The sequence below is a fragment of the Elaeis guineensis genome, chromosome 3, assembly GCF_000442705.2.
Source record: "Elaeis guineensis isolate ETL-2024a chromosome 3, EG11, whole genome shotgun sequence".
NCBI lineage: Eukaryota > Viridiplantae > Streptophyta > Magnoliopsida > Arecales > Arecaceae > Elaeis > Elaeis guineensis.
Window position 1 is genome coordinate 102,182,532 of NC_025995.2, and position 18,245 is coordinate 102,200,776.

The 18,245-nt window shown below is 35.4% G+C and overlaps 1 protein-coding gene across 2 annotated transcripts; it reads right to left on the reverse strand.

Moving 5' to 3' along the window:
- Nucleotides 1-5,681: 5,681 nt before the first annotated feature.
- LOC105041364 (probable calcium-binding protein CML13) lies at nucleotides 5,682-16,494 on the reverse strand. Of its 2 annotated transcripts, none has more exons than XM_010918311.3 (7): nucleotides 16,337-16,494; nucleotides 12,432-12,555; nucleotides 12,306-12,342; nucleotides 12,167-12,194; nucleotides 9,622-9,774; nucleotides 9,376-9,478; nucleotides 5,682-6,001 (listed from the first exon to the last, which is right to left on the reverse strand). In XM_010918311.3, the coding sequence occupies exons 1-7, from the start codon at nucleotides 16,337-16,339 to the stop codon at nucleotides 5,937-5,939; spliced, it is 513 nt and encodes a 170-aa protein (XP_010916613.1). In that variant the 5' UTR covers nucleotides 16,340-16,494; the 3' UTR covers nucleotides 5,682-5,936. The 2 variants fall into 2 exon arrangements, with proteins under 2 accessions (XP_010916613.1, XP_010916612.1); XM_010918310.3 differs by having other exon boundaries at nucleotides 9,323-9,478.
- Between the last annotated feature and the right edge of the window lie 1,751 nt (nucleotides 16,495-18,245).

Below are 18,245 nucleotides of genomic sequence, written 5' to 3' on the forward strand. Positions count from 1 at the left end.
ACAGGTTTATGCTCAGGTTATATGCCGAGCCAACATGCCAGTTACTCTTCGTACCGGAGTCGGTGGTCTGATTATCCAATTTTTATTTTTAGTTATCCAGTTTTCATGTCTAGTTATCCGATTATTTTCTGGTTACATAATATAATTTTTGATTATATGGATACATGGTTTGGTTATACGAATTCAGTTCACCTGCAGGTTCAATTTTTAAGTTTTCATCTCTGGTTACATAGTAGCTGATTATTGTTTAAGCTATTTATATGTATAATCTACCTAGTTCACCTGCAGGTTATACAGGTTTATGCTCAGGTTATGTGCCGGGCCAACGTGCCAGTTGCTCTTCGTACCAAAGTCGGTGGTCTGGTTATCCAGTTTTGATTTTTGATTATCCAGTTTTGATTTCTGGTTATCTAGTTTTATTTTTTGGTTATACGAATCCAGTTCACCTGCAGGTTCAGTTTTCAGATTTTCATCTCGGGTTGCATAGTAGGTAACTATTATTCAAGCTATTTATATGTACAATCTACCTGCAAGTTCAATAAACTACTACAATCCATCGACAAAAGTGAATAAAGCACAAAAATATCAATAAACCATATGCAATTTGGTTACATTTGGATGAAAGGCTAAAAATTTGCAGTCTCAACAAAGTAATTGTATATACACTATATTTTTTTTATAAATATGTGAGTCTCAATAAAATAATTGTATATACATTATATTTTTTTCATAAATATATGAGTCTCAATAGAATATTTACACTTAGGCTTCAAAAATCAAGAAGGCAGCAAATATATAGATTCTTGATATATTGAAACCCTTCTTTGTTAAATGTTGAGGTGCATCCAAAAGAAAGTAAATCTGTAACAAATAAAAAATAATCAATTAGCTTCATAAAAATCTAACTTTTATAACTTCATCTTCTTCGTACATATGAGTATCAATAGAACATAACCATACAAACTTCAAGAATCAAAAGACAGCAAAAATATAGATTCTTGATATATTGAAACCCTTCTTTGTTTGGACAACTGTTGAGGTGCATCCAAAAGAGAGTAAATCTGTAACAAATAAAAAATAATCAATTAACTTCATAAAAAAACTAACTTTTATAACTTCATCTTCTCCGGGCATATGAGTGTCAACAGAACACAACCATACAAGCTTCAAGAATCAAAAAGACAATAAAAATATGGATTCTTGATATATTGAAATCCTTCTTTGTTTGGACAACTGTTGAGCTGCATCCAAAAGAGAGTAAATTTGTAACAAATAAGAAATAATCAATTAGCTTCATAAAAAATTAACTTTTATAACTTAATCTTCTCTGGACATATGAGTGACAACAGAACATAACCATACAAGCTTCAAAAATAAAAAAGATAGCAAAAATATAGATTCTTGATACATTGAAACCCTTCTTTGTTTGGACAACTGTTGAGCTGCATCTAAAAGAGAGTAAATCTGAAATAAATAAAAAATAATTAATTAGCTTCATAAAAAATTAACTTTTATAACTTCATTTTCTCCGTATATATGAGTGTCAACAGAACATAACCATACAGGCTTCAAGATATACTTATTCTTCAGCTATTGAGGCATTGCATGTCTTCCGATTATGCCCAACATTATGACATCTCCCACATTTAAGCAAATGAACTTCCTCTGGTTGGGATTCAATGCACTTCTTTTTAGGCCTTCCTACCTTTGGTTTGATTATAGGTGGTTTTATAATCAGATCCTCACGCTCTATCCCTGTAGGTTTAGAAATATCCACGATAGGAAAGATGGCATGCTCATACATTCTCCGATAAGCATCCACTGTGAAAAATTTAGATACATATGTATACACTGACTCATGCTTCCTAATTATCGTTGTACAATCATGTGAGCAAGGGTGACCATAGACCTGCCAATACCTATATGAACAAGTACGGGTGTTAAGATTAACTTCGTATAGGCAATCCTTGACTACTTCAAACCGCTCGCCATCCGAATATCAGACTGTAAGACCCCTTCCATCTTCAATGTTCATATTTATCAGCTCCTCAATCTTAGGAACTAGATATGTCTGCCATTTATGGGAGCGATCACGTCACTCATGCATCAACTCCATCATCTTATACCGTAGCATGTCTACCATAGGAGTTATTGAAAGCTGTCATGCCTCTTTCGCCGAATTGTTAAATGACCCCACAATATTAGAGTACATCTCCCCATATCGCTCTCCCTTAAATAGAGCATTTGATCAGTGATCAATATTTGAGCCACGTTCAATCCATTCACATGCCTTCGATGAAATCTCTCCTATGTCACTAATATAATCAATGAATTGTAATATCTGTAGTGCATAAGCTGCGCTATCAAGTAGGCTCAACACCTTTTCTCTTTGTGCTACTGACAACCCATCGAGCTTTTTCTTGAAATTCTCCTTTAGATGCCGCAAACAATAACCATGGGTAGCATCAGAAAATGAAGTCCTCACACCCTTTGTCAAGCCTTTTGCTCTGTTTGAAATAAAACATAATTGATGATAGTAAGGATCTTCATTGTTATAAATTACATCATGAAGTTTCTCACAAAATCAAACCCAATTGACATCATTCTCTACACTAACAATAGCAAAAGCTAGTGAAAACATCTCATTCTCAGCGTCAAGAGCCACTGCTGAAAGCATTACACCACCATATCTATTAAGAATATGGGTTCCATCCATGAACAATAAAGGACGGCATCCACTCTTGAATCCAACTAAACATGCATGAAAATATATAAACACCCTCTCAAAATGTCCATCTGGATACTCAAGTACAGATAAACTTTCTGGGTTAGTCTCAACCTGCTTCACCATACCATCGCAAGAGATCAAATGATGCATAATCTTCATCATGTAATGTGACTCTAACAACTTCTTTATCAATTCAAGCTTGCATGCAAGGAAGATGAATGTCAAAATCCTTTTGAATATCCTTCTTGATATCAATTGGTCTATACAATGGTCTGTTTCTAACTTTCTGAAGCACTATATCGACAACCTATATTTTTGATGCCTTTAGATGTCCGACCCTCCCAATGCCACTGCCGCAAGTATGCGTGTTACTGAATGTTTTGATTTTGAAAATCTCATGTTGCCCAACCCTTGATGCATGCAGTCGCCATAGATAACTTTCATTGATGCATTTGACAGTAACTCTTAGTTTATCATTCTTGATGAATTGATAATCTTTGTTATGGGCGATTGAATAATTTCTTAATACCTCCTTAAAATGAGTTGCATTTTTAAATAACTGACCTGCCTATTATGGCATTCTCCCATGATCTAGCTAATCGAAGACCGGATGTAGATGTAGAACCATGGGATGAAGCTGTGACTGTGAGAGCCATAGTCCCAACATCTTGTGGACCAAATATGTTATCAAAAATATGAAATAATTACAGTAGACAATAAACTTTAGATGAATCAATTAATAATAAAATAATTTAAAGAAAATATTTTTCTCCGACTTAATTAGACGAGTTGATTTTGATCTATTATTAAGGTTGATCTCCATATTGATCTCTATTGATGGAGACTTCGGTGCAATGTGAAAAGTAAGCATGCGTTGGACATCCTTATCATTCTTGAGTTTATACATAAAGTTTCTAAGGTGAAAAATGGATATTTCAGTATCAGAATATCTTTATCTATACCCCACCTACTGTATATCCCATCTATAATTTCATCGAATGTGCTCTCTTGGTTCATCCTCAATATGTTTCCTTCTTGTCCGTATTTTACCACCACTATATGATAATCCATCTACAATTACTTGCTTTATGAGTAATATGTAGTATAACATATTGATAAAGAGAATATGAAACAGGTATCAGTAATCCATCTACGTATCAAGCTATTAAATAACATAATAAATAAATACTTAAAAATATATTTAACTATTTATTTATATAATAAATAAAAAATACTATAAATAAAACAACGGAGATCATAACTTTTTTTTTTTTGTTAAAGATGAGTGGCATTATTTTGGAACCAACAAAACAAGGATAAAGATGAATCAGCTGAGACCGTGCCACGAATTCAAAGAATCATAGGATGAGGAAGAGATCGGAGGAAAAAGAAGAAAAACAGGAAGGAAAAGAGAGAGGAAAAAATAAAGGGCGTAAAAGAGCTATTATCACCTTAATTGCTAGTAGAGATAGAGTGAAAAGGGAGGGCGGCGGCGTAGGATTGGAGATATGGCGTTAAGAAAGGATTCTAGTTGAGGAAATTAGAGGGACGGTATTTGCAAATAAACAAAAAATCCATCACTAAGTAAGTCTCTGTAGGATTAATCTTTTCTTCTAAAACCGTCAAGGCCATTTCGATCATTTAAATGGACTTACATGACAGCATGTGGTAATAGTAAACGGTAGGAATCTAAAAATAAATTATTAGCAATCCAGAGATATTTTATTCTAATTAAAAATTTATTATTGAATTTTTTTTTTTTTTTTCCTGCACGACAAACAGGCGCTTGGTAACATCGGCAGGTGTCAAGTTGAATATGGCTTTACGGAGGTCGATAAAAGAGGCCGGAGAACTTCAATATTTGAACCTTTCTATGTATCTTGGCAAATATATAACATTCTTTCTGTCCACATATCAAACTACGAATTGAAGTGGCTTCAAGAATAATTATGAAGTGGATTGATAGAGAGAGAAAACCGTTTCGAGATATTCGCCACTTTCTTAGAACATTTTGGAAATGTCTAGCTCTTCAAATGATTATCAAGCCAATCACGTATATAGAGAAGGGAAACGTGGCACGGTGTTTAGAACCTTTCCGTCAAATGCCACAAAGATCCACTTGTTACATATCCGGAACTGTATGCTGTTGTATCCATGACACTTGTTTCTATCATCAATACCGATGGATTGAGTAGAGCATAGAATAGAAATTGAAGATCATACCATTACATGGTCTACTGAATGAATGAGTTTTATTTAATTTTTACAAGAAAAACTAAAACATCGAAAGAGTAGCTGGTAGAGTAAAATGGAGACTATAAATTTATGCTTTGATTTTAATAACAATAAGCTAATAACAAGGGCATTAAATTATCTTGGCCACCCTATGAAATATTGTATTTCCTAAACATCTCCTCAACAACGCTGAGCAAAATATGAGAACCGGACTATCCAAATATTGGCCCATATAGACAAAAAAGATTACTATTTTTCACGTTGAAATTTAATGAGTAAACTTAGAATCATTCATTAAGTGCGACATGGAGAACTAACAAATGCACCGCCAATGTATAAGATTTTGTCCCCCCCGCACCCCCAAACCAAAAAAAAAAAAAAGTGATAATTGCACTACAGTGCCGTGAGTTTTATTTTCTCCACCCATCATTTGGAGGGAGAAGATCTTGTATCAAGGGAAGAAGTGTATCAACGAAAAGCCTAAGTTACAAATCTCCCACGGCAAACATTTTTGCTCAAAAATGTTACCGCATAACGTCAAACGCCAGCACCATGCGGGGAAATTCTCCTCCACGTGTCCACATGGAATGCTAATTCCTGGACCGTATTTACCATCAAAAGGGAAGTAATTATGCAGAAAATCCAACACCTCAAGTCCTACACAGGTACAGATTTACCAGTGACGTAATTGGTTCTTTGATTGGTGAATCATCAGTCATAGGTGAAAATAATCTGGTGATCGCATTATCAACTCAACATCAAGAAAATAGCCATTTTTAACGTGAATTACAACTATCAAACGACACAACCATACATCAGAAACGATAGAAATAAAATAAAGCAAGATGCAGCGCATAGAACTTTTGACGGGCAGGTTAATTTAATTTACATCACGTTCTTGAATTTGAAGCTGTTTTAGTCACTTGCATCATAAAGAATTCACAGCCTTTTGCAGCAACATAACTTCAGATATTTATTGACCAAAACCCGTCCTTTTCATCATCCTGATAAACTCATCAGTATCAACTTCTCCATCACCTGCAACAACAGATGAATATCCCAGTTATTTCCAGTAGCCTAAGTGGATAAAAGGTCAAGCAACTGTACAGGACTGCAATTCTATTTGTTTCGCAGACCTGTGTTCGTTAGGATAAGCTACATATCACAATGGAGTGCAAGAAAACTTAGTAAGGAACTTCTTCAAACTAGTAGAGGAAGATACTACAATCTGATGGTGTCACCCCATGGCAACATAGAAGAGTAAAATATAATTACATTAGCTACAGGAAATGCATCTTATGCCTAAAATATTTAAACTCAGTATAATGGTACAGAGATCAAGATGAAACTCTGAATAAATTTGTAGAACGGAAACCTTCTCCAAAGAGCTTACAACTACTTGTAATGCTCAAGAAGGCAACAGAGTGGAGATCTTTACAGAGAGCTGTGCAAGAAACTGGAAGTCCATTTTGGGATGATGGTTAGAAAAGAGAAAGTCCAAACACTCAAATTTTAGGTACCTGCAATAAAGGTAGAGAGGACAACCTGCCCGTTTTGCAGGCAATAAGGAAAAGTTTTAACAAGTAGAAAGGCTATACAAAAATCTAATTTGGATCACAGGGAAGTAAAACATTGACAGGAGAGTTTCTCTTCCCACAAAACCCTGTATTTTAAAGATGAGATGATGAGGCACACACCTGTGTTTTTCCCCCTTTAAAATTTCCCTAGTTTGAGTAATGGCATACAAGTAGAAAAAGTTTCTGTTGCAATAGGGATGGTGTATGAACTAGAGATAAGATAAATACTTGGAGATACAAGATTAACAATGGTCTTCACTTTGGAATTATTTGAAACAGAACTTGACAGAGGCCTTCTTGGATACTAACATACGAAGTAGGTCAATGCAAGTGCTCATTCTATGTTGATGAATTTAATTCCTTAAAAAATGAGACGAAGATATAAAATATTTTGAATCTGTCATGCAGACCTTCAAGAATTTCAATTTGGGCAGCAGCAGAATGCTTATGCTCCTCTTACATTCATGAAGTTGATGTCAAGTAATTTTTCTAGTCTAGGTGGTTTCCAATACTTGCAATATGACTGATGTTTCTATCACCAAAGAAGACTTTCTGAGTGGATTGAAACTTGTATGGACTTCTTTAGCATGCAAGATCGCAGGGCTTGTAACATCTAAAAAAAGATATGGTCTTTGCAAAAAACGATAAGGTGGAGGTTTCACGAGCTGATTTGTATTTCCTTGACCCTGTGCTATCAAGAATGAGCTTTGACAAATGAAATGCACTTGGATCAGCTATTTCTTTAGTAATCTTTTTTTTAATAATTTCTTTTAGCAATCTAGTACCAAAAACAGAACTGTAAACGATACTAGCAATCCTAAATAAAATTACACATTTATGATTATTATTTTTCATGTGTGTTGGATGGTGGGGGGGAAGAGGTGCACTCAAGTGGCAAAAGGGAGCCAGGCACGTCTTGCATGACACTTCCTTTTCAGCTTACAAATGACATTCCCCTCTTCACAAGGCCAAGGTGGATGTGCAAATCTTCTATTGTTGCATGACATCAAGGCAATTCTGGAATTTTAAGGTCAACAAGCGCTAAACGAAATATGTTATGGGCATAAGCCTAACATGGATAAAAAAAGAATATTTGTCATTGATTGGTTACATTCATCTTCCTTAACTTTGGCCTTCTTTAGGAAACTGATCCTTTTTTCATCAATTAGGGAGCAGCAACTAAGAAGTGGCGAGGAATGTGCCACATAGATAAGAGGCTAGTTTTCCCAGATCTCTCTTTATTGTGATTCCTTCAGTTGTAGTGGAAGTGCAAAAGCACTGGAGACGATATGTTCATTAACATCCATAAAGTGACATAGGTTGGTTTTGTAGGGTGAAAATCTGAGACAAGAATTTTGTGTTTTCCCTTGTATTGCTATAGCAGTCTGGGATCAAATATTAGTTTTTTTGGTTAAGGCAACTATTCAAAAATGCAAGAAAAAGAAGCGAGCCTGGGATGCAGATGCAATAAAACATAACTTCAGTGTGCATGGATACCTTAAGAGCGAAGCTGCTTTCCATGTCTGCAAAAAGGTAAGACACATATAGATCCATATGTACATACATACATACATATAAATATGCATACATGTGTTTCTAGGGGGACCAAGCTTAGGAAAATTACACATCAGACCTACGACCTAGCTCAACCAATATTTAGCACATAGAAAATCTGGGCAGGATCAATGTAAAACGACATAGGAAAGTTGGCTCATGCTAAGGCACTAACCATGTGTGCTGAGCTTGAAGCACCTTATCTTTCTCTGAAGTTCCCAAACCTATCTAATAATTGCATAATACTTGCACTATACAAATCTGTATGTTATACCCCATGTACTTATGCACCGAATTCAAAAAAAAACATACCTATCCTTCTTCTACTTCCAAAATAAAAAATTGTTCGTATACTGTAGTTCATTTTCTTGCCAATTTAATAAACAATGACGGACATAATAATTTAAAATTTATATTTAATTAGTATTACTGAATGGTTTCATTAAGGAACATACCAATAGAAAAGAGTAAGAAGAAGATAAAACACAGCTTCAAATTCTGACTTACCCTAAGGTAAAACCATATTCAAGCATGTCTGCTGTATGGTTTCCAAAATACACATGAACGAGAATTTGATAAGGCAATGATTTATATACATAACCTCCTTGTGTATTCAGCAATTTAAAGTGGAACATGTGTGAGGTGTGATGCTTGTTTTACAAAAAGCTAGATCATTTCCAGTAGTTTTCGTTGACTCTTTGATAAGGAAAGAGTTTTGATTTTCTCCATTTTTCACAATTTTATTGTATACATTGAGCCATGTTCTTTCTACCAGGAGTCTATATAGATACTGTATAAGCATTATAAAGAGTCCTTATTCTAAGTCAAACAGTGTGGTATATAAATGTTCCCAAATACTATAGCAGTTTCTCTTAATTACACGCAGAGAGAAATAGAAACTAAAAGTAAAATTACTTTTTCCCCTCTCCGACTGGAATTCCATCCTCGTTGTTGGGGAAGCTCTACCAAAGCCATAATAAGTGAGCTGCTGATTTCTAATTAGTGAAGAAAGGTGAGATTCTTCTAATTATTTCTAACTAAGTGTTGCAAGTACTACCAATATTTCTACAAAGTATTGACACTATATCTTCATTGTACTTCCTAAAAGTTTCAGAAAAACATTTTAGGTGAATATGTTTGGTTGCCTGCGTAAGAGAGAAATTAGTCAATCATATTAAGTAGGTTTAGCATGATTTAAAAACAAGATGCACGAAAGCACAACACTAACCCGAGAGAACATCCAAGGATTCCACTGTAGATTCGAAAGGAAAAAATTCTCACCATTGCGGTCTGCTTCTGCAATCATCTCTCTGATCTCTGCAGGAGTGAAGTTTTCCCCCAACTCTTTGGCAACACGCTGGATATCAACATCAGATATCTTTCCCTGGAATAAGCCCCAAAAGAGTTATGACAATCTTGTGCAAGTCACATACACAAGCACCATCGAAGTTATAATAAATAGATAGAAGAAAGAGGGATTTAGGTATAGATATATAGATACAAGTGAGATTTGAGATAAAATTTTACATTGTTATCTTGGTCAATAATGTGAAAAGCTTTCAACAGTTGTTCCTCAAAATCCCTTTCTCCAATCTTAGCTGTCATCATGTATACAAATTCATCAAAATCAATTGCACCACTGCCATCTTTGTCTACCTCAGCAATCATCTGATTAATTTGCTGCAATAACGTAAGGGTGTTGTGTTTTAGCTTCAAGTCAGATTTCCATAATGCAAAACCAACTCAAAGTTCAGGTGTTGAAAGAACTGAAAAACATAAGCATTTAGCCAGAAGAAATTCTTGCAGATTTGATGATTCTCAATTCCACGTCATGCTAATATAGCCCAATATAATCAACATATCAAACCACACATGAATCAAGCGTGCCTAAAACATTCAGTCAGTTATGACCAGGAGTGTTATGTTGGGACAGTAATAGTTGACAACATTGGTTTAAGAACATCCACGAATTGTTGGAGCAGTCACAGCTTAACCAAGCTTAACCGTTTGACCATTAATAAAGAAAACACTTTTCAAATACTAACTTCAAGCATGGTTGTAACTCCAAATGCTTGATAAGGAGAAGCATGGATTTGTATAATTTGGATTATAAAAAACTGTGTGAGAAAATGAAGATTATCTTCTGCCCCTTACAAATGTATAATAAGCATGTTCTAAAATGTGCCTAGAATCTTATACACCAATACCAACAAAATATCAAAAGACTTATATAGTCACTAGTGAGACCCTTCAACTGATTATAAAGAAGAATGTAGCATGATTTCAGCTCATTTCACTTAATTTCAGTTCATTTTCTTCTTTTGACAAGGAGAAGCCTTTAAAGCACAGCCAGGCCTCTACAAGCAAATTTGTACATTTTATAATTTAAGTGCACCAAGCAGTAAGATTCTATTTAAACATTTGAACTAGGAATTCAAACTAAATGTTATCCAGAATCCAGTCAAACTAAATCAGAAAATAGCAGCAACAAAATGCTCTATCAAGATGCAATTGATGGAAGATCCAACATATGATCCACTGTCACTTATTAATCTTCCTGGATATTGCAGAGTTTGCAGCACATAGGATTTCATAAGTTTAGAACTATATCTATTACACCAATGTTGCTTAACAATTAAGTGGTGGCTTCAATATGGCAACTCATCATAATAATCAAGGCATCCTCTTGCAAATGGCCTCAGCTACGTACTACAGAATAGAAATGCACAATGTATAGCAGGACATGTCAGTAAAATATTGAAAATACTAAACATAAATCAAGACTAAGTAAAATATTCCATTTACTAAACAAAAAAGTAATATATCATAAGACATTTTCTTTGTATGAAGATATCATACATCAAAACCCTCGAGTGCTATGAAGTTCTAAGAACCCTAGTTGGCTATCATGTTCACAATCTAGATGTTATATAAATATTGCAGATATTGTAAGAAGCTTATATGCTGGTAGCATTATTTCTCGTGAAGAGAAACTTTAGTTATAATTCTCAAGGTCATCTTCTGAAATACTAGTAATAGCACAATTGTGAAGATATTTCCTTTTGCTATTGTGGTAAGATAGTTTGCAGATGATACTTGTTATTTGTACTTGCTAATTTGTGCAATGCCCATAGTATGTAGGTCCTCTGGACCTGGCCTTTTTCCACCTCAACATGATGGCTTTTACTCTTTTAGTGTTTTTATTTTCTTCTATGACATTTTGATGTATTGGAGGTGAAGTATCATAGTCTTTCCTCATTGCATGCTAACCTAGGTTCATGAAGAAGTTGTATCATTTATTCTGTTTCCTATGCATCTCTCCTGAATATTAACGGTGCATCAAGTGGGAAGACATGTCCAGATTAAGGAGATGATTGATCATACACTGTATTTCATAGGTTTCTGCTTGGATATTGTGAACTACGCAATATGCAGATTGGTTGATTTCTCAAGGGTTTCAAGACAAGGTGCCTACGTTTCCCATTTAATAACCTTGCATGGAGCGCAGACAAGGGTCATCTCTGCTTCAAGTATATAATTACTAAACCACTTATCATTGGAGGTGATCCGAAGAGCATAATCAAATGGATCATGGAAAGGTCTGCATTCCCACTACACACATCCATTTGAAAACGAAATAGTTTATAGAAAGGCACTTCCTATGCAAGATACAGAATGGATGCTAGTGGAAAAATAAATAGCCAAGTAATGGAACTTCAAGTAAATCTAGAAAATTGCTTCCTCTTCCCTGACTCTTGCATCATCTATAAAGTTTTCTGCAAAAATTAGTTTATCTCGTGGCATTTGCCATGAATATGTTGTATTGGCCTACAAATCCCTCTAATTCTTTTTTTTCTTTTTCATGTGCCCTGAATTGGCATGCATTAGCACAACAATTTACAACTTCCCTTTATATTTAACAGAGATTCTCCATCATGAATTGATAAATAAATAGAGAAATAAACTTATATAACTTTGTAAAATGACTTTGAACTTTAAGTATAATTAAAAAGGCACAAAGGAAAATAGATTTAATGACTTGAAACGGGGAGAAAGAGAGAAGACTTGTCACCTCTTCTGTCATTTCAAAACCCAAGGCCCTGCAAATAAAATATTGCAAATCAGTATTGTTGCACCACCCTCTACAATGAGATAGGATGTAAATTAGTTCAAAAGAATGGGGCCTACTGAATAGAACAAGGAATTATTACCTCATTGCAACATTCAGCTCTTTGGCATCGATAGTCCCTGTAAACAAGATCAGAAGGTTATATGACAGTGGAAGAGAGAAAAACGAAGAAAAACAAATTAACAATAATTCAAACAAAAGTCCGTACCAGAATTATCTGTATCAAAGAGTTCGAATGCTTCTTTTATCTCTTGCCTCTTTTGTTGACTTAAACCATGATGACGTCCTCTTGGGGTTTCTCTTCTAGACCCTATCCTAGACTGAACACTTGCCTACATAACAAACAATCATAAATTTACATCTACTCAAATAAGGCTAGGTAAAGAACATCTATGCTTGTTCTAATTACACAGCTTCAAAAGCATTATATAAATCAAATATTTTAATCTAAGTACAAGTGTAATTGTTACCTAGAAGTTGGCATGGGAGCCAATCTTCCCAGTGTTTCAAAGTGCGTGAAGTACTCCAAAGCATCTATATGATATGAATATTCAAAAAATTATATTTTATCAATATATCTAACTATGTTGAATATGAGTCTAAGTTAATGCTACTTCTTATCAATAAATCTGCATTTCGCACCATATCACACTAACAAAAAGAAGAAAAATGTATGATACTTCAATTGGAATGTCTGAAACAATAAGTTAATACTGTTTAGCATCTAAAATAGTTAAAAACTATAGAACTATATTAAGATGTCTTTTATTGGAACCTTCCAAAAAATTGTGTCAAGTAGCCACACTTATGGCTGATGTAAGTAGGGAACTCCATTTTTTGGGTGCCGGAGAGTGTCTGACTATGCTGCATTATGTCTGAGTACCCAAAAGTGTTGCCACTTCCAAAATCTTGAAATATGTATTTAGGCACTTCAGGAAACTTGAGAACTGAAATTTTAGTATCAGAATAACCATTGTATGCTGTACCATCCCAAATTGTCTGATTCGAGCATACCAAGCCATACTGGGGGCAGACTAGCACTGTTCCACCACTCAATTCAAGAAACTAATGAGCAAATGGGGGAGGGAGAAGGAAATATAGGGAGGGAGGGAGGGGGAGAGAGAGAGGGAGGGAGGAAGAGAGGAAGAGAGAGAGAAGAGGAGTGGGGAGAGAGCTCTCCGACTCCCTTTTTTTTCAAATGAAATAGGGACCGGAGGCCCCCCTTTTTATTTTTTTGAAGCGTTAAGTCAGCAACAAACTGCCCTGACTAACTTCAGTCAACACTTTGATAAATAAAAAAGGGGGCACCTTTAATTGTTTCTATTAGATGCCCTACTTCTAATGTAGCACTAGAAGCAACCAGTAGGTATTATGACCTAATGGACTACACTAAGCTTTGAAAGAGCCAATGGATTCATGGACAAGGATTACACAAGAGGTAGGTAGATTCACAGATTTAGAGGTTTTTGCCAGATTTTTTTATAAGTTTTTCATTGGAGACAGTATCAAATTTTAGCAACATTCTATCTTTGTAATTAAACAATTCTAGTATGTGTCCTTATTATTGGGTCCTATTTCTATTATGATTGTATATTGAATTTAACGATCGAATTTGGGGTCATGTCCTACATATGCTTCAAATACACTAAAATGAAGCATGGGATTTTGGCACAAAAGAGCGTCTCAGTGCATGAGGCTCTTGCTATTGCAACCTTTGAGGAAGGTCAGACATATGCAATGTTATCCCAACATGCGGAAAGGTTGCTTATATGTTTCAAAATTGTGTTTCGAGCTCGTGACAGCGAAGTCATAATTGAGCAGCCTTACCACTGCACCAAGGTTCACCTTCGTTTTTTACATTTTAATAAAAATTCTCGAAGAGATTTCTTTGAACAAAGGGTTCTTCGGTTCAATTTGCCTTCGATTTGTGTCTTGATCTCCAAAGTTTAATCCCGGCTCACTCTTCACAATGCATCCACTTTGATGTCCAACGGTACTATCACATGAAATCCCACAAGATTACATGGAAAAAGTGGGAAAAGAAGTCTTCAAAAGTCTTGCCCTCATGGTAAAAGATAAAGAAAATCAACAAAAGGGGATAAGCTTCCTCTCTTCTGCATTACACATGAAGACCTAATTCTTATAAATTTCAAAATACTACTCAAAGGGTATTTCACAAACATTGATACTTCACAAGAATAAATCTTCTCCAAAAAGATATTTTAATGACGTGAATCAATGAATAGAAAACTTGTTAATCAGTTTTTGATAAAAGGCACATTTGGATTGTTATTCATGCCCTGTCTTAATCCATCAAATTGTTATTGGGGGCTACCATGGTAAATTCATGAGTTATGCTTTAGAAAAAAATGTTGGTAATTGTTTCCCAAAGTTTAGTACATGATACATTAATTAGAAAAAAAGTTGAACTATTCTACGATGCATGTACTATTGTCCATTGCAAAATATGTAAGTACTTCAGAAACAAGGTCAAAATAACTCATAAAGAAGAACCACAGCGGGCAATGAGAGAAGTGAAGGCCGCCATAGCGGGTTTGGGGCTGTATCTTTCATGCAAAAGAATGATTGATTTTTTTTTTTTTGTGATGTCAACTGTTGGATTGCACATTACACATCTTTCAAAGTACAACATGATCTATGCCTGGAATGGAAGGAAGAGGTTGGAGCGCTTTGAAAGCTGTGGAATGCTCAATCTAACAGTTGACATCGTGAAAGAAGATCAATCATTCTTTTGCATGAAAGATACAACCCAAACCCAACCATAGCAGAGTGAGATAAGAGATTAAGAAAAATCAGCAGCATTAGAATTTCGCACTACCAACAAATGGCCTTAATGTGCAAGATCATAGAAATTGCAAACTACCAAAACCCATTTGCAAAGGAGACATGTCCCAACATGTGCCGGCATATTTCTCTTCGTGAAGTGTGAAAATTCTATTTTCACCATAACCATTACCTAATTGCAAAAAAACAATCACTACTCAAACTTCCTTTATTGGGATAGGTCCATGAAATTCAATGATCAAAAAGACCATCCACATTGCTGGATAATGCCAACCAAAATTACGAAATATCACTGAACCTCCCCATGCTAGGAAAGTTATAACACAGTAAAATCTAAACAAGAACCCAGCAAACATTTGGTTTATCTAGCCCAAGCTTCTTCAACCTATAGACAAAGCATTATGACAACATATGTACGTTTCACTTGGATTATTTGTCATGAAGAATAGCATAGAAACATAGGCAACACAAACATTTGCCATCAAAGGAATATATTGAACTTGTGATTTCTACACATAGGCAAAGAAATTATCTATTTGCAGTCAAAAAATATAGGCTTTACATCTTTTGTCACAATAATTGACAGTTAGGAAGCATTTATTTTCACTATAATCATCTAAATTCTACAGGAACAATTCCGATTGGCTCTTGTCCGTTTAACAGATAAGGCGAACTTTCGTCTTTGTTTCTATTGTTTATTATTGTTTCTTTTGCTTCTTTGTATTTGATTGCTAAAATTTGTTAGAAATACCAATATCAACTGCATAAATTGCGACAAATGAAAAGAAATGCACCCATAAATAGGAAGTTTAATCAATTTGTTCCAATCGGTACGAAGATGGTACATATATTCTTAGACCCAGCACCCAATTTAATCATCGCGACCCGAAGAATTAGCACTAATGGTATTTATAAATCCGAGCCCGAACAGATCATGAAAGTTGTAAAGCATGGTTAATGGATAGAAAGAAAAAGAATTGGCTAAACACAAAATCACACCTTCTGCATAAAATCAAATTCCTATTCAAACTAATAGGATTGGATTTCCCCCTTTAAAATCGGACGTGAAGGTTTCCTCTCATCGGGGTCCAAACCCTAATCCAAAAATTCTACACTTCCATCTAGTAGTTAATAGTACAGATTTCTAATAAGGAGATCGCTCCAGTTCCAATAACAATTTCAGTATAAAAAGAGAAAAACACAAATGAAGAAAAAGCGAGTTTAAAAGCAAAAAACGAATCAAAGAAATTAAGGCAAGGAGAAACGAAAGGAAACAACAATTGAATTGGTGGAATTATCGGAAAATACCATTGAATTGGATTGATCCGATTGGATTTGGGGAGGCTTTCTCTAGGGAATCGTCGACTTGGGTTCGCGCCCTCGAGAGTCGGTGATTCTCTCGCGCCTTATCGAATTTCGACAGTCTTGAAAGCTGGTTGCTTTTATCTCTCCGACCGGCAACCGACTCGGAAAAGAAAAACGGGTCGGGTCAAGAAAGCTTGTGCCCGCATTCACATCGGGAACCCGGTCAACCCCAGGACATTGACCGGACTGGATTGGACCGGAACTTACTAATTACCAAACCCAAGAGACAACCCAATTTTAGAGCATCATCACGCAGGGTTCGAGATATATAACAACCCTTGCATCATTTTTGGAGGCCCCTAGTTATGTTATAGAAGTATGTTACGGATAATACAAGTTAGGGCTGGGATTTATCCATCATCCAATTATCACAGCCACTATATGATGACAAAAATAATGTGGTACCTTTATACCCAAAAAAAAAAGTCTATCCAAAAAAAAAAAAAAAAAACAGAGAGAGAGAGAGAGGACAATGATCATCATCTGACCCTTTAATTGTTCACTTTTAGACACGGTTATGAAATGTTGTTATACTACGACTTTCTAAACTTTGCTATACTACTAATATGGTCGATCGAAATGCTTTGGTGCTCAGATCTTGTACTAGGTGCAAGGTGCAATGCTGTATGTTGGTATTCTGCACCAGAAATCCCTCATTTGCATTAGTCTCATTATTTGCTCCAATCCTCTCCCATCACATTGTATGCTAGTTGTGGGAGGTGCCGAAGTTGGGTCTGCACTCTGTAGCGTTACTTGATAGCCAAAAAACGAGTGTTACTTTCATAAAATCTATTTAGAAGCAAGACTGGGAAAATAACTAACTCGATGGTCATGATAAAAATATATTAACAAGCATAAAAGGAGACCGGTAACTGTGCTATTGAACATTGGATGATGGTCTTAATAACTCTGCAGTCCGATGCTACTTTGGCTAAATTATCTCTTTAATATTTTGTTGATTCGTAATTGAGATTTCGAATTTTTGATAATTTCTACTTTGAATAGGATATTTCAATGTATGCTTTGGAAATGGAACAAGGGAATGACCATCGTTAACCAATATTGCCTCTTTCTTTTTTTGAGAAAAATATTGCATCTTTTTCGTTCTGGTAGAGGCACAAATCATTGAGGAACTAGCAAGCATATCCTCCCTGAAGAGTACTGCAAGGTCTCAGAGGCATCTCATGCTCATCATTGGATTACAAAAAGAATGCAAGACAATCCACCACGCTATTGAATCCCTCACCACGTCTCCCTGGTGTGTCTTCCATCTTCTTCGAGATATTATACAATTAACTGGAAATTTGTTAGCCTCTGTTGATGTTGTCTCCTGTCTAGAAGCTGAGAAAAGTGTTCTGATAGCAAGTCTTGAACTTTTTCCATTATCATTATAATGAATTTTGACTCCATGGAGCCAGAATCTGAAAGCATATATAGATTAAAGCCAAATTATCTTAAATAATGTGTTAGAGGCATTCAGCTGAGAATCTGGATATCAGAAATAAAGGCTTGAGAGTCATCGAGTCTCTCAATGAATTAAATGCTATTTTCTTTGAAGAGCTGAGAAGCTGAAAACAAGTCAAGTCACACGACAGAAACAGTGATTCAACTACTAGATGGAGCTACTATTTCTCAAAAACCTGACATAGATACTGCGTATATACATTCTTAAGATGTGATTCCTTTTTGCCTCCTCCGAATCAATCTAGCGTCCCATAAGGTAGGATGAAGCAGGCAAATGACTCATTCAGATGATCAAATATTGATGAGTACAAGATACAACAGGAACAACCGCAACAACAACCTTGTGAGACTAATACTTCCTCTAATGAGCCATGTTGCAGCCATACCA

Bases quoted from the DNA above. Each gene is read 5' to 3' on its own strand.
- LOC105041364 (XM_010918310.3), bottom strand. The intron at 12,343-12,431 runs GTACGGACTTTT...TCTTGTTTACAG, and splicing joins CTTTGATACAGATAATTCTG to GGACTATCGATGCCAAAGAG. The intron at 9,775-12,166 runs GTGACAAGTCTT...ACGTTATTGCAG, and splicing joins GTTTTGAAATGACAGAAGAG to CAAATTAATCAGATGATTGC.